We start from the raw sequence: 21892 nt of genomic DNA on the forward strand, positions 1-21892 counted from the left end.
GGATGGATGAGAAGATAGAGGGATGGATGGGAAGATGGATGGATGGATGGATGGATGGATGGATGGATTAGAAGATAGAGGGAGGGAGGGATGGATGGATGGATGGATGGATGAGAAGATAGAGGGATGGAGGGATGGATGGATGGATGGATGGATGGATGGATGAGAAGATAGAGGGATGGATGGGAAGATGGATGGATGGATGGATGGATTAGAAGATAGAGGGATGGATGGATGGATGGATGGATGGATGAGAAGATAGAGGGATGGAGGGATGGATGGATGGATGGATGGATGAGAAGATAGAGGGATGGATGGGAAGATGGATGGATGGATGGATGGATTAGAAGATAGAGGGATGGATGGATGGATGGATGGATGGATGAGAAGATAGAGGGATGGATGGATGGATGGATGGATGAGAAGATAGAGGGATGGATGGATGGATGGATGGATGGATGGATGGATGGAAGGAAGGATGGATGAAGGGATCTCATCCAATTCTAAGCTGCACCACGGTGGATTCGCCTCAGCTGCGACTCCTTGGTTGTAGGTTCCTGCTTGAAGACGAGGTGCAATAAAATGGAACAAGGGTTTTCAGGAACGTGGGGCCATGATTTCATCGCTTGGTGGGGGGAGAGATGAGGAACCTCCCGTGGCTCCTCTGCTCCAGGCAGTGTCCTGAGCAGCTTCGATGCTCTCAGCTGAGTGTGCAGAGAGGGACACGGTCCTGGGGAGCCACCTGCACCCCAGCCAGAAGCTGCAGAACCTGGTGGAGATGGCGCTGGAGACCTGGAGGCCCCCGATGGTGGAGCTGGAGGGGTTGTGTCTGCAGGTGGGGTTGGCTTCGAGGTGCTCCTGCACCTGGTGGGGGGGGTCTGAATTCCCATGGATCCCAACATCAGGGGCACCTTGGTGTTGGTGGGATGATGGGTGAGGGCTCTGTGAGTTGACCCAGTGGCTCCTGCGCTGCTGTGGGGTGGCTCTGCCCCATAGCATTCCCCAGGTAGGACCAGGTACCATGTTCTCTTCTCCAGCACGTCAGGAGCTCCACGAGGAGGTAGAGCAGGAGCAGGTAGAGCAAGTAGAGCAGGTACGTTCCACCTTGGGTTTCTTCTCCAGCACGTCAGGAGCTCCACGAGGAGGTAGAGCAGGAGCAGGTAGAGCAGGTACGTTCCACCTTGGGTTTCTTCCCTTCTCCAGCACGTCAGGAGCTCCATGAGGAGGTAGAGCAGGAGCAGGCAGAGCAGGTATGTTCCACCTCGGGCTCCTGGGGAGATGCAAAAGAGCCCCCCAGGGTGGGCTGAGGGGTCTCTGGTCTCCTCCATCCCCATCTGAGGAGCCCAAAAAGGAAAGAAATGTGGCAGCGGTGGGATTCGAACCCACGCCCCCGAAGAGACTGGAGCCTTAATCCAGCGCCTTAGACCGCTCGGCCACGCTACCCAGGTGAGAAGTTGAGGAGGATGCTGAGAAACTCATCAAGGAGCTCCAGAGTTTGGAAACCAGAGGTTCCCCAGCACTTGGATCATCTCCATGGCCTCTAGACTCGCTCCAACAGCCCCATGTCCTCCCTGTGATGCAGACTCCAAGCTCAACAACCCCAACTCCATGAGCCTTTCCTCATACGGAATGTTCTCCATCACTTGGATCATCTCCGTGGCCTCTGGACTCACTCCAACAGTCCCATGTCCTCCCTGTGATGAAGACTCCAAGCTCAACCAACTCCATGAGCCTTTCCTCATACGGAATGTTCTCCATCACTTGGATCATCTCCGTGGCCTCTAGACTCGCTCCAACCGTCCCATGTCCTCCCTGTGATGAAGATTCCAGGCTCAACAACTCCAACTCTCCCAACTTTTCCTCATACAAGAGGTTCTCCAGCCCTCACCGTGGCCTCTAGACTCACTCCAACAGTCCCAGGTCCTCCCTGTGATGAAGATTCCAGGCTCAACAACCCCAACTCTCCCAGCCTTTCCTCACATGAGAGGTTCTCCAGCGCTTGGATCATCTCCATGACCTCTAGACTTGCTCCAAAAGTCCCACCTCATCCACCACCCCTTCAAATCCTCCTCAGAGCTCCTCTCAGCATCCCAGGAATGAACCCAACGCCACGTAGGGACATCAAGACAAGAGCACAGGAGCGTCCTCGGCGAGGACCTTGAGGAGAAGGGTGGGAAAGGGCAGAGGAGGGGTTGAAAACCCCCCAAAAATGATGTTTCTGCCTGGTTTCGAACCAGGGACCTTTCGCGTGTGAGGCGAACGTGATAACCACTACACTACAGAAACCTGGAGAAGGTGCTCCTAGGGATCAAACTTCACGGAAAGGAGAAGACACCTTCACTCAATCCATTTCTGGCAGGTCAGCTCCTGCTCCCCACACCTCTTCGACCTTTCTGGCCTTCTCAGGCCTCTTAATCTTATTTATTCCTCATCTTTTCACAATAATAAACACCAAACGCTTCTCCCTTCCCTTTCCCCACACCCACACGCTTCATCCTCCCTCATCCCCTCCTCGTGGTGGATCCAACGAGCCACTTAACCAATCAAAAACCAAACATGGAGCACTTTGCACCCCCAGGAGCGATTCCACAATTAAAAACACGTCGGAAAGGACGGAGCCCACCACAACGACTCCCTCCCCACCAAGGAGGTGGCATCTCCAGGCATCGTTTCCAAGGTTCCCACCCAACATCCCTTCTCCGCGTGACCAAAGCAGAGCTGGAGGGCCCTGGGCTGTCACCATCCCCACCCAGAAGGACCCAAACCCTCTCAGAGACACCAGATAAGGAGGAAAAAAACCTCAAAATACCCCAAAATTGGTGTTTCTGCCTGGTTTCGAACCAGGGACCTTTCGCGTGTGAGGCGAACGTGATAACCACTACACTACAGAAACCTGGAGAAGGTGCTCCTAGGGATCAAACTTCACGGAAAGGAGAAGACACCTTCTTTCCACCCATTTCCTGCACCCAAACTCCTGCTCCTCACACCTCTTGGACCTTTCTGGCCTTCTCAGGCCTCTTAATCTTATTTATTCCTCATCTTTTCACAACAATAAACACCAAACGCTTCTCCTCTCCCTTTCCCCACACCCACACGCGTTATAAAATGACTATTTTGGGGGCCATACTCTCAGGTTTTTGAGGAAAAAGAGGTTTTCTGTGGGACACCACCCAACATCAACATGATCCTGGAGGTCCCCGAGGAAAAAAAGAATGATTTTTTAGAAGAATTTGCTTGTTTTCTATAGAGAAACTTTCCCTGACCGGGAATCGAACCCGGGCCACGGCGGTGAAAGCGCCGGATCCTTGCCACTAGACCACCAGGGAGCCACTTTCTAGCAAAAACATTAATTATTTTTAATTATTTTTAATTATTTTTAATTATTTTGGGGTTTTTTTGATTGATTTTGTTGCATTTGATTCATTTTGTTGGGTTTTTTTTTTTAATTCGTCAGCTGGAGCAACGCGGCCCTTGTTCAAGCTGTGAAGGCACCAACTTTGGGGGCAAAACGTGTAAAAATAAAGGAGAAATTGGTGAATTTTAAGGGAAAAAACAGCTCCCTGGTGGTCTAGTGGCAAGGATCCGGCGCTTTCACCGCCGTGGCCCGGGTTCGATTCCCGGTCAGGGAATAATTAATTAATATTTTCTAAAATGAACCTGAATTTATAAATCTCCTCCCACCTCGGTTGGGTTTTTGCCTTTGCCTAGAAAGCACCAAATCCAGGGAAGATCAAGGCGGTTTATTTTAAGAATCGTGGAATAGTTTGGGTTGGAAGATCATCCAGTTCTACCTAGAGAGAAGGCGCCGTTCGTTGGAGGGAGAATGAGCCATAAAAGTCGTTAAAAGGAGGAAAAATGACAATGTTTTGGGGTGTTTCTACCTGATTGTGAACCAGGACCTTTCATCTCCATCTTTATCCCCATTTCCATCTCTAACCCCATTCCCATTTCCATCTTCATCCCCTCCCCATCTCCATCTTCATCCCATCCACATCCTTATCTCCATCCCCATTCCCATCTCCATCTTCTTCCCATCTGCATCTTCATCCATCCCCATCTCCATCCATCCCCATCTCCATCTTCATCCTATCCACATCCACATCTCCATCCCCATCTCGTCACCATCTTCAGCTCTAGCTCCATCCCCATCTTCTTCCCATCCACATCCATCCTCATCTCCATCTCATCACCATCTCTATCTCATCACCATCTCCATCTCGTCACCATCTCCATCTTTATCTCATCCTCATCCCCATCTGCATCTTCAACTCTATCTCCAACCCTGTCCTCATCTTCAGCTCTATCTCCATCCTCGTCACCATCTTCAGCTCTATCTCCATCCTCGTCACCATCTTCAGCTCTATCTCCATCCTCGTCACCATCTTCAGCTCTATCTCCATCCTCATTACCATCTTCAACTCTATCGCCATCTCCATCCCTATCTCATCTTCATCTTCATCCCATCCACATCCTCATCTCCATCCCCATCCCATCCACATCCACATCCACATCCACATCCACATCCTCATCCTCATCTCCATCCCATTTTCAACTCTATCCCCATCCCCATCTTCAACTCCATCTCCATCTTCATCCCATCCTCACCTCCATCTTCAACCCCATCCCCATCTTCAACCCCATCCCCATCTTCATCATCTCCATCCCCGTCGACATCTCCATCTCCACCTCCATCTCCATCATCTCCATCTCCATCCCTTCCACATCCACATCTACATCTTCATCCCATCCTCATCACCATCCTCACCTCCATCTTCAAGCCCATCCCCATCCCCATCCCCATCTCCATCCCCATCTCCATCCGCGTTGACATCTCCATCTCCATCCCCGTCGACATCTCCATCTCCATCTCCATCCCCGTTGACATCTCCATCTCCATCCCTGTTGACATCTCCATCCGCGTCAACATCTCCATCTCCATCATCTCCATCTCCATCCCTTCCACATCCACATCTTCATCCTCATCCTCGTCCTTATCTCCATCCCAATCTCCAACTCCATCCCCACCCCCAAAATCCAAACCGCTAGTGCGAAAAAAAGCACTTTTCCATGAATTTCACCCTCAACATCCCCTTCTTGCTGCTGCCTCCTGGTGGGAAGCGTCCTGGGGCGCCTCATCCTCAATTTGTACCCACAGCTCCAAAAAAAAAAACCCCAAAAACTCCTAAATTTCCACAAATACCAAAACCACAGGGAAAAATTCGAAGTCTTTCCCCGAAACTCTCTTGGCTGGGGGGTTTCACCTCAATCCCAACCTGAGGAAGCAGGAAAAGGGTTGGAACCACCACAATCCCACCTCAAAAATGAGGAGAAAAATGAGGATTTTGGGAGCCCGGCTAGCTCAGTCGGTAGAGCATGAGACTCTTAATCTCAGGGTCGTGGGTTCGAGCCCCACGTTGGGCGTTTCCTCTTTTCCCCCTAAATTCCAGCAACTCAGCTGAAAAAAATTCCCAATTTTTCTGGGTTTGCCGGGTCCTAATGACCATAAAATCCCCCCAAAACGGAAAAAAAAAATCACACACACAAAAAAATTACATTGTCACATTGTAAAACGCGAAGAAAATTCATATTTTGCTTCGTTAAGCAGCAAAAAAAAAAAATCCACCTTGTAAACCACCAAAAATATTAAGTTTTAGGATAATTGTCTTGACTTTTCATTGTAAAACAGCAAGAAAATTAAGATTTTGCTTTGTAAAGCAACAAATAAATTTTCCACATTGTAAAAGACCAAAACTATTAAGTTTGAGAATAATTTTCTTGAGTTTTCATTGTCAAGCACAAAGGAAATGAATATTTTGCTTTGTAAAGCATCAAAAAACCCAATTTGCACGTTGTAAAAGACCAAAACTATTAAGTTTTAGAATAATTTTCTTAAGTTTTCATTGTAAAGCACCAAGAAAATGAATATTTTGCTTTGTAAGTCATCATAAAAAAATTTCCATGTTGTAAACCACCAAAAAATGTTAAGTTTGAGAATAATTTTCTTGAGTTTTCATTGTAAAGCACAAAGAAAATGAATATTTTGCTTTGTAAAGCATCAAAAAACCCAATTTCCATGTTGTAAAAGACCAAACCAATTAAGTTTTAGAATAATTTTCTTGAGTTTTCGTTGTAAAGCACCAAGAAAATGAATATTTTTCTTCGTTAAGCAGCAAAAAAAAAATTCCACATTGTAAACCACCAAAAATGTTAAGTTTTAGGATGATTTTCTTGAGTTTTTGTTGTAAACCATAAAGAAAATGACTATTTTACTTTGTCAAGCATCAAAAAAGACGATTTCCACGTTGTAAAAGACCAAAACTATTAAGTTTTAGAATAATTTTCTTAAGTTTTCATTGTCAAGCACCAAGAAAATGAATATTTTGCTTTGTAAGTCATCATAAAAAAATTTCCATGTTGTAAACCACCAAAAAATGTTAAATTTTAGAATGATTTCTTGAGTTTTCCTTGTAAACCAGAAAGGAAATGAATATTTTGCTTTGTAAAGGAGCAAAAAAGACAATTTCCACGTTGCAGAAGACCAAAACTATTAAGTTTTAGGATGATTTTCTTGAGTTTTCATTGTCAAGCACCAAGAAAATGACTATTTTGCTTTGTAAAGCATCTAAAAAAAATTCCAGGTTGCAAAACATCAAAAAAATATTAATTTTTAGAATAATTTTTCTCACTTTTTTGGGGCTCAACCCTCACTGTCAGGATGGCCGAGTGGTCTAAGGCGCCAGACTCAAGGTTCCTCCTTCCCCGCTGGGTGTTCTGGTCTCCGAGTGGAGGCGTGGGTTCAAATCCCACTCCTGACAGACCTCATTTTTTGGGGTTGATTCCTACAAAAAAAGCTAATTTTCCTCCTTTTGCGCTTCTCGCCGCAGCGGGACCCGCCCCAGAAAAATGGGATAAATCAGGGTTTCCTCACTCCGGGGGAACAAGGAGGCTGGTTTATGCTTTTTTTCCTTTTAACTGATTTATAGAATCACCAGGTTGGAAGAGACCCAACGGATCATGGAGTCCAACCATCCCCATCGATCACTGACCCGTGGCCCTCAGCGCCTCGTCCTCCCGGCCCTTAAACCCCTCAGGGAAGGGGACTCGACCCCCTCCCTCTTCCAGCTCCCAATGACCTTTTCCATGAGAAATTCCATCCTGCTGTCCATCCTGAGGCTCCCCTGGTGGAGCTTGAGGCCGTTCCCCATCGTCCTGCCCCCTGTTTTTAGGAGAAGAGCCCAGCTCCCTCCTCTCCACAACCTCCTCTCAGGGAGTTGGCGAGAGCAACGAGGTCTCCCCTCAGCCTCCTCTTCTCCAGGATGAACCATCCCAGGTCCCTCAGACGTGTCCTCCAGCCCCTTCCCCAGCTCCGTTGCTCTTCTCTGCACTCGCTCTAGAGCCTCAACATCCTTCTTGGCCCCAAACTGCCCCCAGGACTCGAGGTTGGGTCTCCCCAGAGGGAGAAGAACCTCCCCAGGTCCTTCTCCTCCAGGTTGCATGTGTGGAGGTTTCTCCACCCTCCCTGGTGGTCTAGTGGTCAGGATTCGGCGCTCTCACCGCCGCGGCCCGGGTTCGATTCCCGGTCAGGGAAAACCTTTTTGACCCCCCTCCCCAAATCCTCTTTTTTAAAGGCAAAAGTGGTTCCAGGGAAGAGGAAGACACCTCCCTCCGAAACCGTTCTTCACCTCGTTTTGTTTATTATCGTTCTGATTCCATCCCACCCCTATGCAGGACGCCCCCTCCGATTTATGGAATTATTAAGGGTGGAAAAGACCTCTAAGATCAGCCAGTCCAACCGTCAATTTGATGCATATAAGGCATGGAATTAGAATCCTGGAATAGTTTGCATCAGAAAGGACCTCAAAGCCCATCCAGTTCCATCGAGGGTCACCTCCCACTGGATCTATCTGAGACGTATCCAACCCGGCCTCGACCACCTCCAACGTGGCCTCGACCACCCCCAGACCGGCCTCGACCACCTCCAACTTGGCCTCGACCACCTCCAACTTGGCCTCGACCACCTCCAACTTGGCCTCGACCGCCTCCAGACTGGCCTCGACCACCTCCAGACTGGCCTCGACCACCTCCAAACTGGCCTCGACCGCCTCCAACTTGGCCTCGACCACCTCCAGACTGGCCTCGACCGCCTCCAACTTGGCCTCGACCGCCTCCAACTTGGCCTCGACCACCTCCAACTTGGCCTCGACCACCTCCAACTTGGCCTCGACCGCCTCCAGACTGGCCTCGACCGCCTCCAGACTGGCCTCGACCGCCTCCAACTTGGCCTCGACCACCTCCAGACCGGCCTCGACCACCTCCAGACTGGCCTCGACCACCTCCAGACTGGCCTTGACCACCTCCAGACTGGCCTCGACCACCTCCAGACTGGCCTCGACCACCTCCAACCCGGCCTCGACCACCTCCAACCCGTGTCTCATCTCCACGTGGCGGCTTAAATGATCTTCACGGCATGGAAATGAAAGCCAAGGGGTTGCTCTTCGGCTTGGGAGGGACCTCAAAGCCTTTCCACCTGCTGCAGAGTTTCCAAGGCCATGGAATTAAGGACAATTATTACTGGTGAGAGGAGAATCATGGAATGGGTTGGAAGGGACCTCAAAGCCCACCCAGTTCCAACCCCTTCAATAGGCAGGGACACCTCCCACTGGTTCCAGTTGCTCCGAGCTCCATCCAACGTGGCCTTCAACACCTCCAGGGATGGGGAAGCTTCTCTGGGCAACCTGAGCCAGCGTCTTGTGGTTCCTAAAGCCATTTGAGACCTTCCTGCAGCTCAGCCGCTCCTCTTTTGTTTTCCAGTGGGGATTAATTATACGTTTATGGGTGTTACTTAACTTTTAGTGATGTGATTTATTACGGGGAGCAGAGAGAAACGTTTATCTGAAGCAAAAATCTGGGATCGGGAAAGCAGGAGAAAAAGAGTAATATTAAAAAAAAAAAAAAGAAGGATTTTATGAAAATTAATGTTGCTCAGGAAGGAAAAGTGGAAAAAGAAAAGAGACATCAGTGTTTCTGCCCGGTTTCGAACCGGGGACCTTTCGCGTGTGAGGCGAACGTGATAACCACTACACTACAGAAACCTGGATGGAAGGTGGGATTTGCCTACCTGGGCTCCACCTGGACATCCCTCCTCCTGCAAGGAGCTGCTCCTCCTCCTCTTCCTCCTCCTCCTCCTTATCAATGACCTGGATGAAGGCATCGAGCGCACCCTGAGCGAGTTTGGGGACGACGCTGAGCTGGGAGGATCTCCTGGAGGGTTTTGAGGGTCTCCAAAGGGATCGGAACAGGCTGGATCCATGGGCTGAGACCAACGGGATGAGGTTCAACCAGGCACTTGGGGCACAACAACCCCGAGCAGCTCCAGACCAGGAGAAAAGGAGCTGGAAAGTGCCTGGAGGAGAAGGAGCTGGGGGGGTTGGGTGACCAGGAGCCAGCAGGGGCCCAGGGGGCCAAGGAGGCCAAGGGCATCTTGGCTTGGAGCAGCCCCGGCGTGGCCAGCAGGGCCAGGGAGGTTCTTCTCCCTCTGGGGAGACCCAACCTCGAGTCCTGGGCTCAGTGCTGGGCCCCTCCCCACAAGGAGGATGTGGAGGCTCTGGAGCGAGGCCAGAGAAGGGAACGGAGCTGGGGAAGGGGCTGGAGGACACGTCTGAGGGACCTGGGATGGTTCATCCTGGAGAAGAGGAGGCTGAGGGGAGACCTCATTGCTCTCTGCAACTCCCTGAGAGGAGGTTGTGGAGAGGAGGGAGCTGGGCTCTTCTCCCAAGGGCCAGGGGACAGGACGAGAGGGAATTACCACCCAAAAGGTGAAGCCACCAGGAAGCCCTCCAGGCTTTCGCATCGTCACCCACAGCATCTACACTCAGTCACGCCGCTGACAGCTCGATGAGCCAAAACCAGGCTTGGCATATCCCAAGGAGGCGTTGGAGAGGGTGGGGGGAGAGGAACTGGGAAGCAGCTCAACTTGTGTTCATCTCGGCTCTCCAAGAGAGAGGTTTTTGGAAGGATTTATGGACCTGGATGCACCAGCCTTGCCCGACGACAGAACAAGGCGGGGGGGTTGGGGAGCAGAGCAGCCCCTCTCTCTCTCCAGCTCCAGCGATGCTTCTCGTTGACATAAATAATGGAGAAAGGAGAATTTTCCATCGCAGAGAGCACCTTCTTCTTGCTCCCAAAAGCCACCTCCAGGGTGACGAGCTCCCGAGGGTCTCCCCAGACTCAAGGTGGACGCTGCTCCACGAGGGTCAAGGGGAGAGAGTGAACTGGCAGCCCCTCCCCAGGCAGAGCAGGGGGAGGATTCTCTCTCCTGCGAAGGACGTTGGGGGGTAGGAGAAGATTGGGGCCTTGTTCTTGGAGTCAAAAAAAGCCACTCGCCCCTCCTCGTAGTCCAGGTAAATCCCAATCACCTTGGGGGCAGCGAGCAGGGTGATGGGGACGGTGGGAGACGTGAGCGCCTGGTACTGGCTCCCGCACTTCCCCAGCGCCCAGATCCCCACCTCGGGGTTGACGCTGACCCGTCCCTTCCTCTTGGTGGACTCCTTGGCCACCCCGACAGCCCAAGCTGCCCCGTCGCCCACCTCCACCTCCCAGTAACGCCGCCCCGCGCTGAAACCCTCGCAGCCCAGGACGCAGCGAGACGAGTCGAAGCGCTTGGGGTTGTCCGCGACGGGCTGGCGGGTGTCTCCCCATCTCACACTCTTGCGATTCTCGGACAGGACGAGGCGGGGATGAGCCGTCTCCGGATCCAGCGTCAGACTCACTGCGGACAGAGAGAAGGCGACCGTGACGGCACAGCTCGCTCCTCAAGGGCGTTATGGTCAAGGTGTCCTCATCTCCCACCAGTTCAGCCTTAGGAGGTTGGAGCAAACGGGACAGTTCTACACCCACAAGCAAGACTGGAAGGGTTGAAGAGACTGGAAGAGTTTGCTGGAGCAAACAGGATGGCTTTAAGCCCATAAACAAGACTGGAAGAGTTTACTGGAGTGAACGGGAAGGTTTTAAGCCCATAAGCAAGACTGGAAGAGTTGAAGAGACTGGAGGAGTTTGCTGGAGTGAACGGGAAGGTTTTAAGCCCACGAGCAAGACTGGAAGAGTTGGAAAGACTGGAAGAGTTGGAAAGACTGGAAGAGTTGGAAAGACTGGAAGAGTTTGCTGGAGCAAATGGGATGGTTTAAGCCCACGAGCAAGACTGGAAGAGTTGAAGAGACTGGAGGAGTTTGCAGGAGTGAACGGGAAGGTTTTAAGCCCACGAGCAAGACTGGAAGAGTTGAAGAGACTGGAGGAGTTTGCTGGAGCGAACGGGAAGGTTTTAAGCCCACAAGCAAGACTGGAAGAGTTGGAAAGACTGGAAGAGTTTGCTGGAGCAAACACAATGGTTTTAAGCCCACAAGCAAGACTGGAAGGGTTGAATAGACATCAGCATGAAGGGAGTTGATCTAGAGTGAAAATAAGGCTTTGAAATGTGGATATATCTGCTGGGAGTCTCCCCAAAAGGAGAAAGGAGGCATCGGATGTCCCATGACTTGGAGCTCCAGCCAACAGACCTACCACGACCTCAAACCCTCTCTTCCCCACCTTCTCTGTACCTTGAAATTTCATCAGCATCTCCTTGAGGGCAATATTCTTCTGAGAAAGACCGATGGGTTCTTCTCCCAGGTGAGGTGACGTCTCCGCTGGCACCTGGTCACCATCCTTCTCCAGCCTGGAAAGAAGGAAAATCTTTCTAATAGCGCTTCCTTTGCTTGTAACTGTCACTAGGCACTCAATGGATTATAAAGAATGAAGCGATGGTAGGACTAGATCGATGATTGACCTCAGGATAGTCATCAATGAGGTCCCAGAGATGGATTTGCTGACCCAGGCCACGTGTTTGTGTTGTTCCCAAAGAGAAGAGGCCCTGGATGATGAAGGTTTTCCATCACGACCCAGCAGCGCTCTACATCGAGGGGGGCGCAGGCAATAAATACGCCTTTTCTAGCCTACTTTTGTCTTTCCAGTAATGCACCTTCTTAATCCACGTCCAAAGAGGACATGAAGAGGTCCATCACAGGGTTGGAAGCTCACTCTGGATTCCCTTCCACCTGCACGTACTCCGTTTAAACCTCCCTAAGTTTTTAGCTGCTAACTTGCTGTTGGCGATGGGCTCGCAAGGGCGAGGAAGAAGCTCAGACCTCCAAGAACCATTCTGGATGGACCTTGAAGGAAAAGCTGCAGCAGAACTGGAGGTACCACCCTCCTATCTGATATTTTGGTGGCCATCAGCATCCGACTTGGACATTTTGTGGTGTCTCCGATGTATCTACGCAGTCCCTAGAAGCTGGGGATGGGGGTTTGGAGTCCATCAGCGTCACCACCGTAGAGATAAATGACGTGAACATCACAAGAACGTGTGAAAGGAGCCACAAACCTGCTCAAGATGCTTCTGCTGTCCTACAAAATAAAAGAGGAGAAAAGGAGCATTAGGTAATCTTATAAAGCTTGGAAAGAGCCATTTTTAAAGGTGTATTTGGAGTTAATTCGTCTCCTGGACTGACGACACCGGTGGTGCTCAAGGTCTCACCTGCAGGAATTCGCACGCCGGCTGCTGACACTTCTCCTCCAGCTCTCGGATCTGCTTGTCGATGGAGGAGACCTCCTCCAAGAGCTTCTTGATATTCTCCTCCTGCCTCCTCACGATCTCCTGGTCCAGCTTGGCCAGCCGGCCCAAGAGGAGACGTTCCTGCCCCTCCACCAACTGCTGCAGCTCCTTGATGTCCGACACGACCTTCTGCCTCTCCCTTTCGACTCGTTCCTGCAACGAGAACCAACGCGAGAGGATTTAACGGGATGATTTCTAATTCCTGTCCTCGCTGCAGAGCAAAGGGATAATTAGGACTTTTTTTTCCTGCTGTTTCTAGGCTGCGGTTGGTGCCAAAGGACAATTCCCGTGGATTATAGACCTTGTGCGCAAGGCGCTCCAGGTCGTAGAAGAAGGGAAGATACAAAACCAAACCAGAAAGAGATTTTTCGACAGAAGAAATCAGGAAAAAAAAAGAAAATGAGGCAAGAGAGAAGTATTTTTTTTTTGTAAGGGAATCGGGGAACGTGTGAGCAAACCAAGGAACCAAGGTCAACGCTAACCTGGAAAAACCCACCGCGTGGTCCCAGCCTGTTAAGATCTACAAGGAGTAGGAGACACGGGGAAAATTTTAATGTTTTTAACCCACTTTCAGGGCTGTTGTCACTGCCCAGTGGGATTGAGGACGTTCCCACATGGGACACTCCCTGGTCTTCGATTGCGGCACGTCTCGTGTCTTCATCTCCATCACCGTGGCCAGAGGGAGAACCCAAAAAAAAAAAAGCCACGGCCACCCAGGGACAGGCACTTACCAGGAAATCCAGGCTCTTCCCTTCCTGAGCTGTTTTCAACCCCCACAGCTTTTCTCTCTTGTCCTTCAGCATCTGCACGTGAGCCTGGAACTTCTCCTGAGTGGAGAAGAAACACCCTGTGATGCGTTTTGTTCCTCTCGCTGGTCCATTCCTCCACCCTCATCCCACCCGTCCAGGCTGATCTCCTACAAATCGGATTCTTCCCTGCTTAATAACACAATAACCTGGCTCTGGTTTAATTCACAACCCCTGATTTCTGGGAGAGGAGCTCAGCCACAGGAGGTTGTTTTCTGCAACAGCCGAGGTGAAATTAAGGCTGTAAGTTGGAAAAGACTCAAGCAAAGAACCAGATCAGGAGGAAACAGAATCGTAGAGCCACAGAACATTTCAGGTTGGAAGGGAACTGAAAGATTATCCAGTTCCAACCTCCCCGTGATGGGCAGGGACACCTCCCAGCTCTCTCAGCCGCTCCTCTTCTTCTCCAGCCCCTTCCCCAGCTCCGTTCTCTTCTCTGCACCCGCTCTAGAGCCTCAACATCCTCCTTGGCCCCAAACTGCCCCCAGGACTCGAGGTTGGGTCTCCCCAGAGGGAGAAGAACCTCCCTGGCCCTGCTGGCCATGCTGGGGCTGCTCCAAGCCAAGATGCCCTTGACCTCCTTGGCCCCCTGGGCTCCTGCTGGCTCCTGTTCAACAGGCACCCCCAGCTCCTTCTCCTCCAGCTGGTTTCCAGCTGCTCTTAGAATCATAGAATCACCAGGTTGGAAGAGACCCACCGGATCATGGAGTCCAACCATTCCCATCAATCACTAACCCATGTCCCTCAGCACCTCGTCCATCCATCCCTTAAACCCCTCCAGGGAAGGGGACTCAACCCCCTCCCTGGGCAGCCTCGGACAGGGACCAATGACCCTTTCCGTGAAATTTTTTCCCTAATGTCCAGCCTGACCCTCCCCTGGTGGAGCTTGAGGCCGTTCCCTCTCGTCCTGTCCCCTGGCCCTTGGGAGAAGAGCCCAGCTCCCTCCTCTCCACAACCTCCTCTCAGGGAGTTGGAGAAAGCAACGAGGTCTCCCCTCAGCCTCCTCTTCTCCAGGATGAACCATCCCAGGTCCCTCAGACGTGTCCTCCAGCCCCTTCCCCAGCTCCGTTCTCTTCTCTGGCCTCGCTCCAGAGCCTCAACATCCTCCTTGTGCAGCGCGGTCAGGGTGAGGGTGGTTGGAACCCAACCTTCATCCCACGATGCAGAAAGCAGATGGGAACGGGTACAACCTCCGATGTCTTCAAGCAGAGCAGCTCTCCACCCCGCTCCTCTCCTCCTCCCTCCCCACCACCGAGCCCTCTCACCTTGAGCTCCTCCGCAGCCTCCTCGACGGGGACCACGGGATGGACCCGGTGGGCCTGGGACTCTCTGCACACCAGGCAGATGGGGGCCTGGTCCTCCTCGCAGAAGAGTTTGAGCGCTTCCCCGTGCTTCTCGCACAGCCTCCCCCTCCCTGCCCCTTCCTTGGTCGCCCTCAAGCTCAACCGCTTGGCCACCTCGATGATTTTCGCCAGCTCCCGGTTGGGCCTCAGCGTGCGCCGCGGAGCCGCCTCTCGGCACCGAGGGCAGACGAAGTTCTCCTCGGCTTCTTCCCAGCGGCGCGTGATGCACGCCCGGCAGAAGTTGTGACCGCAGTGGATGGAGACGGGGTCCTGGAAGAAGCCCAAGCAGATGGAGCAGGAGGCTTCGCCGGAGAAGCTCTCGGCGGGGCTCTCCGCGGCCATCGTCGCCAAGAGGACGAGCGGCTTTCGGTTTCCACCTCGGGTTGGTCTCACCCGTCGGCGGCTTCGCTTCCTGCAGGTGGCTCGGGCCCCGAGGGAGGAGAACGTGAGCAGCACCACCAGGTCTTCTCCGAGTTGCAACCACGGTTGAGCAAAACCACAGCGCGGACGGGAAGGGAGAATCCAGTTTCTCCAGGGTCGCAAACAGATTAAACGGAAAATCAACATCCTCCATCATTCCCCAGCTTGGGAGAGACCCAAAATACACCTAAACTACCCAAAAAAATCAAGAGGAAGCCCTGTCCCGCACCATCCTGGTTAATAAATTCATTTGTCATGTATTAATTGAAGGGAACAGAGCAGAAGCAAGACCTCAGCTGGGGAGGAGCTTCCCCTCTTCAAGTTAAACCACTGAAATGCATCCTCCGCTGCTGCTTTCAGCTCTTTATTATTTACTTCTCTGCCCACATCCTCCTTTCCGTGTGCGTACGTGCAGCTAAAAATGTTTTTATTGTTGCTTTCGATTCCCTTTTTGAACAGGTCACCTCTTCTCTCGCAGTTCTGGGCTCAGCTGGTTACCGCTCAGCCTCTTACCTTGAATTTTCTTCTTTATCCGCCTGCGATGAAGGAAGGGAGGGGATTTTCTTCCACCCTGTAAATGAAATAACTTCATGACCGGCCGCAGCCCTCACTCGAGCTCCTCAGAGGTGGGTTCTCCATCAGTTAAGGTCCCACCATGCTGCAGCAGAGCTTCCTCCAGCCCTCAAGAACCTCATTTTGGGGATATAAAAAGTAGTTTCCCAGGATTCTATGATCCTCTTGGACAAGACATCCCTAAATCGCTCAATCCCGTGGATCATTAGCCTGAGGAACATGGAAGCTCCTGGACCAGGGGCTCCAAACCCCACCCAACCTGGTCTTCACCACCTCCAGGGATGGGGCAACCTGTTCCAGGGCCTCCCCAACCCTCCCAGGAGAACATTTCTCCCCAAGATCTCATCTCAACCTCCTCTCTTTCATCTCAAAACCATTTCTGCTCATCCTACCCCTGCCCTCCCTGCTCAGGAACCTCTCCCCAGCTTCCCTGGAGGCAAACGAAGCTGAACTTGACCTCGAGGAGCAAGAAGCCGCAGAGAAGGGAACCACTGGGTGCATCAACGTCTCCATCTCCCTCGATATCAAACCTAAAGCTTCAAGTTTCTCTTACTTGACTTGTGGAGAACGCGGCTCATCTCCCCAGGAGGAACTCGCTGTGGTTTTTCATGGCTGCAGCCTTGAGTTACAACTCTCTATGCAGTAAATTGGGGCATGAGGCAGGTTAAAATAATTACACCCCCTTCCAAATGAGCCCTTAATTGGCTGCGTGTAATTAAACAGGATCCTTTTTAGGTTGATCAAGACCTTTCAGCTCAGCCATTGGTCTCAAGAGGGAGCTGGTGGCTTGTTTTAATGAGGAGGAAGAGGTTTGCTCTGTGCCAGAGAGAAAGAAAATTAGTAATTAAAGGTTTTCCCTGTAATTCTGATTAATTAGTCCAAGGTTGGGGGCAACCATCAGGTCCAAACCACCCCCACCCCAGTGTTCTCCATTTTTTTGTGTGGTTTTGCTCTGGTCTCCTTTCCGCAGCATTTCAAGCTCAGCCTGGAGCAGGGAAAGGGGAATTTTCCTGCGGATTTCGCTTGTGGGGGATCATCCAGGTGAGGGAACGGAAAAACCAGATCCATTTGGGGAAGGATTCTTTGTTCTTGGCCCATCCTTGCTCCCAGCCAGGCTTTGGGTACCAGGAAACCCATACGGAAACCAGGAAACCCATACGGAGAGTGGGGACAAGTCCTTTTGGGAATGGGGACCAGTCCTTTTGGGAACAGGGATCATACCGAGGGATCCAACCAGGAGGACTTTGTCCATCACCCTTTCTCTCCCTCCCAACCCAAGCTCAGCTCTGGGTACCAGGAAAACCATGTGGAGATGGTGACCAAGTCCTTTTGGGAACAAGGACCAAGTCCTTTTGGGAACGGGGACCGAGCCCTTTAGGGAACAGGGACCATCCTGAGGGATTCAACCAGGAGGACTTTGTCCATCACCCTTTCTCTCCCTCCCAACCCAGGCTCAGCTCTGGGTACCAGTAAACCCATGTGGAGATGGGGACCAAGTCCTTTTGGGAATGGGGACCAAGTCCTTTTGGGAACAGGGACCATCCTGAGGGATCCAACCAGGAGGACTTCGTCCATCATCCTTTCTCTCCCTCCCAACCCAAGCTCAGCTCTGGGTACCAGGAAACCCATGTGGAGATGGGGACCAAGCCCTTTTGGGAACGAGGACCAAGTCCTTTTGGGAACGAGGACCAAGTCCTTTTGGGAACCGGGACCATTCCTTTAGGGAACAGGGACCATCCTGAGGGATCCAACCAGGAGGACTTCATCCCTCACCCTTTCTCCCCCTCCCAACCCAGGCTCAGCTCGGCTCAGCCCACCCAGGGGGTGACAGGAAGGGAACCGCCTTTCCCTTGCGAGGAGGAAAATGAAAGCGGCCTCGGTCTCTCAGCTTGCGTCGAGGGCCCCATGGCCGCTCCGAGCGCCTCCGCCGAGCTCCCCAGCGAAGCCTCCTGCCCCATCTGCCTGGAGTATTTCCGAGACCCCGTCTCCATCCACTGCGGCCACAATTTCTGCCGGGCGTGCATCACCCGCTGCTGGGAATGGTCCACGGTGACTTTCTCCTGCCCCCAGTGCCGGGAGACGGCGCCGGAGAGGAACCTTCGTCCCAGCCGAGAGCTGGCGCGGGTGCTGGAAATAGCCAAGCGGTTGAGTTTGCAGGCGGCCCGAGGGGAGAGGGTGGAAGAGGGAGGTTGTGAGAAGCACCGCGAGCCCCTCAAGATCTTCTGCAAAGAGGATGAAGCCTTCATCTGCATGATTTGCCGCGAGTCCCGAGCGCATCGCTCTCATACGATGCTCCCCGTGCAGGATGCTCTCCAGGAATACGAGGTAAAGGTGGGGAGGCTCCATCCAGATTGTCCTGGGAGCCAGACCAGGACCATCAGGATTGATGGGAATGGTTGGACTCGATGATCCGGTGGGTCTCTTCCAAGCTGGGGATTCTATGAGTCTACGATCAGGGCTTGGTGCTCCTCTTGCAGCTCATCATCATCATCAGGCGGGGGGCTGAGACGTTGTCCCAGCTCTGGGTTTGCTTCTGGCTCGTTTCAAAATGACAGTGGAGACCACGCTCGGATGCTTCTGCTCTCTCGGTTCTCAGCCGAGAACCTGAGAACCTAGGGCTGAGGTCTCAATCCTCGCTTCTCCACGGTGAATTCCAAGTTTTCTCCGGCTCTGGGGTGTCCAGGTGCCTGCTGATCCCAAGATGCTCCCTGCACCAGCATCAATTGATAAAAAAGGGCTATTTTCTTGCTGCCTCAGAGTTAAATCAGCTCAGAGAAAGGATCCACTGGTGACCACAGGAAATTTTTCTCACTATGTGCCATCTATTTCCATTTAAAACGCTCCCTGGGCTTAAGCTCAAGATCCTTCTGGCCCAGGAGGGGCACAAGGACAAGGTCTGGAGGTGTTTCCAGCCCAATCCCCTCCCCAGGAGAAGGGTTTCCAGGCTGCCTCAGTCTCCAGGCACGCGGGGTCTTTATTTTCTCTTCCCTCAGGGGCAAATCCAGGCTCGTCTGCGAGAGATGAAGGAAGAGAGGGGCAAACTCCTGGGGATTCGAGAGGCTGAAATGAGGAGGAACTGGGAGTATTTGGTAAGTGTTTCGATGAGGAGGAGGAGGGATGAGGCTCTGGGTGTCTCTTTGGATTTAGAGATCTCGCTGGTGAGATTCATCTGGAGGATGGTGTCCAGGTCTGGAATCCTCAACATCAGGAGGAGATGGAGCTGTTGGAACGTGCTCAGAGGAGGCTCCAAGGATGATGCGAGGGCTGGAGAACCTCCCGTGTGAGGACAGGCTGGGAGACTTGGGGTTGTTCATCCTGGAGAAGAGAAGGATTGGGAGGACCTTAGCTTCCAGTGTGGAAAGGGTCTCCAGGAAAGCTCTTGATCGGGGATAGGAGGAAGGGGAACGGTTTTAAGCAGAAAGAGTTGGGACTGGAGGAGCTTTGAGGTCCCTTCCAACTCAAACCATTCCACGATTCTACGATAGTGTCCAAACCTTGCAGGAGAAGACCGAAGCCGAGCGCCAGAGGGTTTTCTCCAAGTTCGAAGGGTTGCAGCTCTTCCTCGAGGACCATGCCCGTCGCCTCCTGGCTCAGCTGGGGGACCTGGAGAAGGACATCGAGAAGGCGCAGGATGAAAGCATCACCTGCCTGACGAAGGAGATCTCCCGCCTGGATACCTTGATCCAGGAGATGGAGGAGAAGTGCCAGCAGCCAGCAAGGGAATTCCTGCAGGTGAGGGAGGTGGGACCAGAGCCAGGTCACCACCACCTGGATCTGCCTCTGGGTCTTGCCCAATAATGCAGCCAAACCCAAGTTCTTGGTGTTTCAGTAGAATTTTTTTTTCTACTAAGACCCATTCACCGAGTTTCCTCTTCCCTCTCTCCCTTCCAGGACATCGGTGGCACCTTGAGCAGGTATGGACCTTCTTGAGCTTCTCCTCTCACCCCAGGCTGGGAAAGGGAGGTTGGACCTTGTGTTTGACCTCAGCCAGAGGCCAAATACTTGGCTTTGTGGATAAACCTTGGAGCAAAGGTGCCTCTACCCATCACTGAAGGTGCATGAGGTTTATTAAAGCCTTTGCACCTGCTCCTCCAAGCTCTGGGTGCGCACAAAGGATCTCTTGCTCTGCCTCTCTCAGGAGATTCATCCCCACCTCTTCGTTCCATCCTCCTCTAGGCTTGAGAAGGAGCATTCCCAGCAGCCTCCATTGCTTCTCCCAGAGCTGGAAAAGAAAATCAGTCACTTCAGGGAGAAAAATGTTGCTCTGGAGGAGATTCTGAGGAGCTTCCAAGGTATTGAGCGCGGGCTGGGGTGGGAAGATGGAGCCATGCCCACGCGAGCATTAATTATATTCATTTATGGGGTATAAATAATATTTTATCGTGATTATCTACGTGATCTCGGCATGGCAGAACCTCTCTGTTCTCACACTCATTCTGATGCCTGCAAGTCACATCAATTAACTTCTCTCTTCTCCTCTCCGTAGACATCCTGATGTTCGAGCTGCCTGAAAAGAGTAAGTTCACATCTCCTGGAGGTGAGGGAGGGGGAAGGACCGAGGGGATGCGGAGTCCAACCTGGGATGGGGTCTCCTGGGGAAGATGTCGCCACGTCTGGTTGAAACGATAGAAGAGAAGGGGCAAAACCACCAGAAGGAGCCAGGGGATCCTCACCGCGGTGTCCTTATAGGCTTGTTTCTTTCAACGCGAGCTCCTAAGCCGCATGAAAACCAGCCGAGACCTTCACATTGACTTTTTCAGGGAATAAATTCTTGGTTTGATGGTTTTGGTACTGAAAAAAAAAGAAGGTTGGGGGTCTCCTACTCCTCTGGCTTGGGTCTTGTTGTCTTGCTCTCTTGGGAAGCTGGTTGGACTTGATGATCCTGTGGGTCTTTTCCAACCTAGTGATTCTGAGGCTCTTAAGACTCAAGATTCTGAGTCTTGTGGGATGGGGGAAGGAGTCAACATCTGCTCTTGTCGCAGAGGTCGAGCATCCCAAGGCAACGGGCTTTACGGTGCTGCAGGAGCTCCCCGCTCAGCCCCAGCAGCCAGGAAGGACCTGAGGCCGCGGGGAATGGTTCGATTCCCTTTTTTTGACGCTCTACTCTCTTCTCCTTGCAGTGGAGGTGACCCTGGATCCATCCACGGCTCACCCCCAGCTCCTCGTCTCGCCGGACGGGAGGAGCGTGAGGTGGGAAGAGGCCGAGCAGGACGCGTCGTCCGAGGGCTTCGGCAGCGACCCCTGCGTGCTGGGCTGCGAGGGGGTCACCGCGGGGAGGTGCTGCTGGGAGGTTGAGGTGACACCCAAAGGCTCCTGGGCCGTGGGGGTGGCCAGGGAGTCCCTGAAGAGGAGGGAAGAGGCCCCCGCGAGCCCCGAGATGGAGCTCTGGTCGATGGGTCTCTGCGAGGGTCAGTTCTGGGCTCTCACCTCCTTGGAGAGGATACCTCTCTACCAGATCCAGGTCCCCAGGAGGGTCCGGGTCTCCCTGGACTACGAGAACGGTCAGGTGGCATTTTTTGATGCTGAGAAGAGAGCCCTGATATTCACATTCCCGGCCGCTTCATTCAAAGGGGAGAGAATCCACCCCTGGTTCCTAGTGTGGAGCGAGGGGTCTCAGATCACTTTGTGTCCCTGACGCTCTCCCTTCTTCCCCAAACGCAACTCGATGTCCTCAACATCCCTATTTCCAGCTCTTCGGAGGAATTCTCTCTTCTAAAGTTCTAGCTGGAGGCTTTTTTTGGCCTCTCTTCCCATTCTCGGTGATGCCGAAGGGCTGAGAGTTTCATTTTGGGTTGGTGTCTCCTTGGCTGCTTCTCCAACCTCATGGGTTTAGATGAAGTAAAAAGGTTTGCGCGCTGGAAGGTTCTTCTCTGGCTCTTTATTTGGATGTTGGGTTCAAGGGGGAGTAGATGGGGATTCGGTGATTAAACCTCACGCCTGATATTCGCACGAGAGCACCTAAAATGACCCACAAGCCTCGTGGAGGTGACCTAGGACCATCCACGCTCTCCAAACGTGCTGCCAATCCTGGCCAGAAGGAAGGACACGGAAAAGAAAACCAGATGTTTTTAATTATTAATGATTTACATCACGGGGGTTTCGCA

At 52.3% G+C, this 21892-nt stretch overlaps 3 protein-coding genes and 9 non-coding genes across 12 annotated transcripts in view; 5 read left to right on the forward strand and 7 right to left on the reverse strand.

Annotated features, from left to right (window-relative positions):
• LOC138734342 (zinc finger protein 585A-like) overlaps nt 1-21892 on the reverse strand; it is a 352271-nt gene that overhangs the window by 218602 nt on the left and 111777 nt on the right. The window lies entirely within an intron of this gene.
• On the reverse strand, nt 1362-1443 carry TRNAL-AAG (transfer RNA leucine (anticodon AAG)). The gene has a single exon. It is a non-coding gene; the product is annotated as a tRNA-Leu (tRNA).
• Nucleotides 2214-2286, reverse strand: TRNAV-CAC (transfer RNA valine (anticodon CAC)). Its single transcript has one exon. It is a non-coding gene; the product is annotated as a tRNA-Val (tRNA).
• TRNAV-CAC (transfer RNA valine (anticodon CAC)) lies at nt 2821-2893 on the reverse strand. Its single transcript has one exon. It is a non-coding gene; the product is annotated as a tRNA-Val (tRNA).
• TRNAE-UUC (transfer RNA glutamic acid (anticodon UUC)) lies at nt 3255-3326 on the reverse strand. Its single transcript has one exon. It is a non-coding gene; the product is annotated as a tRNA-Glu (tRNA).
• TRNAE-UUC (transfer RNA glutamic acid (anticodon UUC)) lies at nt 3558-3629 on the forward strand. The gene has a single exon. It is a non-coding gene; the product is annotated as a tRNA-Glu (tRNA).
• Nucleotides 5349-5421, forward strand: TRNAK-CUU (transfer RNA lysine (anticodon CUU)). Its single transcript has one exon. It is a non-coding gene; the product is annotated as a tRNA-Lys (tRNA).
• TRNAL-CAA (transfer RNA leucine (anticodon CAA)) lies at nt 6710-6815 on the forward strand. Its single transcript has 2 exons — nt 6710-6747; nt 6770-6815. It is a non-coding gene; the product is annotated as a tRNA-Leu (tRNA).
• TRNAE-CUC (transfer RNA glutamic acid (anticodon CUC)) lies at nt 7517-7588 on the forward strand. The gene has a single exon. It is a non-coding gene; the product is annotated as a tRNA-Glu (tRNA).
• Nucleotides 9020-9092, reverse strand: TRNAV-CAC (transfer RNA valine (anticodon CAC)). The gene has a single exon. It is a non-coding gene; the product is annotated as a tRNA-Val (tRNA).
• Nucleotides 10237-15137, reverse strand: LOC138734360 (E3 ubiquitin-protein ligase TRIM39-like). The gene is made up of 6 exons (XM_069881971.1): nt 14718-15137; nt 13378-13473; nt 12569-12799; nt 12416-12438; nt 11595-11710; nt 10237-10768 (listed from the first exon to the last, which is right to left on the reverse strand). The coding sequence occupies exons 1-6, from the start codon at nt 15135-15137 to the stop codon at nt 10254-10256; spliced, it is 1401 nt and encodes a 466-aa protein (XP_069738072.1). The 3' UTR covers nt 10237-10253.
• LOC138734359 (zinc finger protein RFP-like) lies at nt 17644-21582 on the forward strand. The gene is made up of 7 exons (XM_069881970.1): nt 17644-18113; nt 18782-18877; nt 19290-19520; nt 19680-19702; nt 19965-20080; nt 20275-20304; nt 20909-21582. Exons 1-7 carry the CDS (start codon nt 17694-17696, stop codon nt 21421-21423), a joined length of 1431 nt encoding a protein of 476 aa, XP_069738071.1. The 5' UTR covers nt 17644-17693; the 3' UTR covers nt 21424-21582.

This window comes from Phaenicophaeus curvirostris, unplaced genomic scaffold, assembly GCF_032191515.1.
Source record: "Phaenicophaeus curvirostris isolate KB17595 unplaced genomic scaffold, BPBGC_Pcur_1.0 scaffold_73, whole genome shotgun sequence".
NCBI lineage: Eukaryota > Metazoa > Chordata > Aves > Cuculiformes > Cuculidae > Phaenicophaeus > Phaenicophaeus curvirostris.

Coding starts and splice junctions, on each gene's coding strand:
- LOC138734360 (XM_069881971.1), bottom strand. CDS start 15,137: ATGGCCGCGGAGAGCCCCGCCGAGAGCTTCTCCGGCGAAGCCTCCTGC. Junction 12,439..12,568: donor CGGCGTGCGAATTCCTGCAG/GTGAGACCTTGA, acceptor TTTATTTTGTAG/GACAGCAGAAGCATCTTGAG. Junction 11,711..12,415: donor AGCAGAAGCATCTTGAGCAG/GTTTGTGGCTCC, acceptor CCTTCTTTCCAG/GCTGGAGAAGGATGGTGACC.
- LOC138734359 (XM_069881970.1), top strand. CDS start 17,694: ATGGCCGCTCCGAGCGCCTCCGCCGAGCTCCCCAGCGAAGCCTCCTGC. Junction 19,703..19,964: donor ATCGGTGGCACCTTGAGCAG/GTATGGACCTTC, acceptor ATCCTCCTCTAG/GCTTGAGAAGGAGCATTCCC. Junction 20,081..20,274: donor GATTCTGAGGAGCTTCCAAG/GTATTGAGCGCG, acceptor TCCTCTCCGTAG/ACATCCTGATGTTCGAGCTG.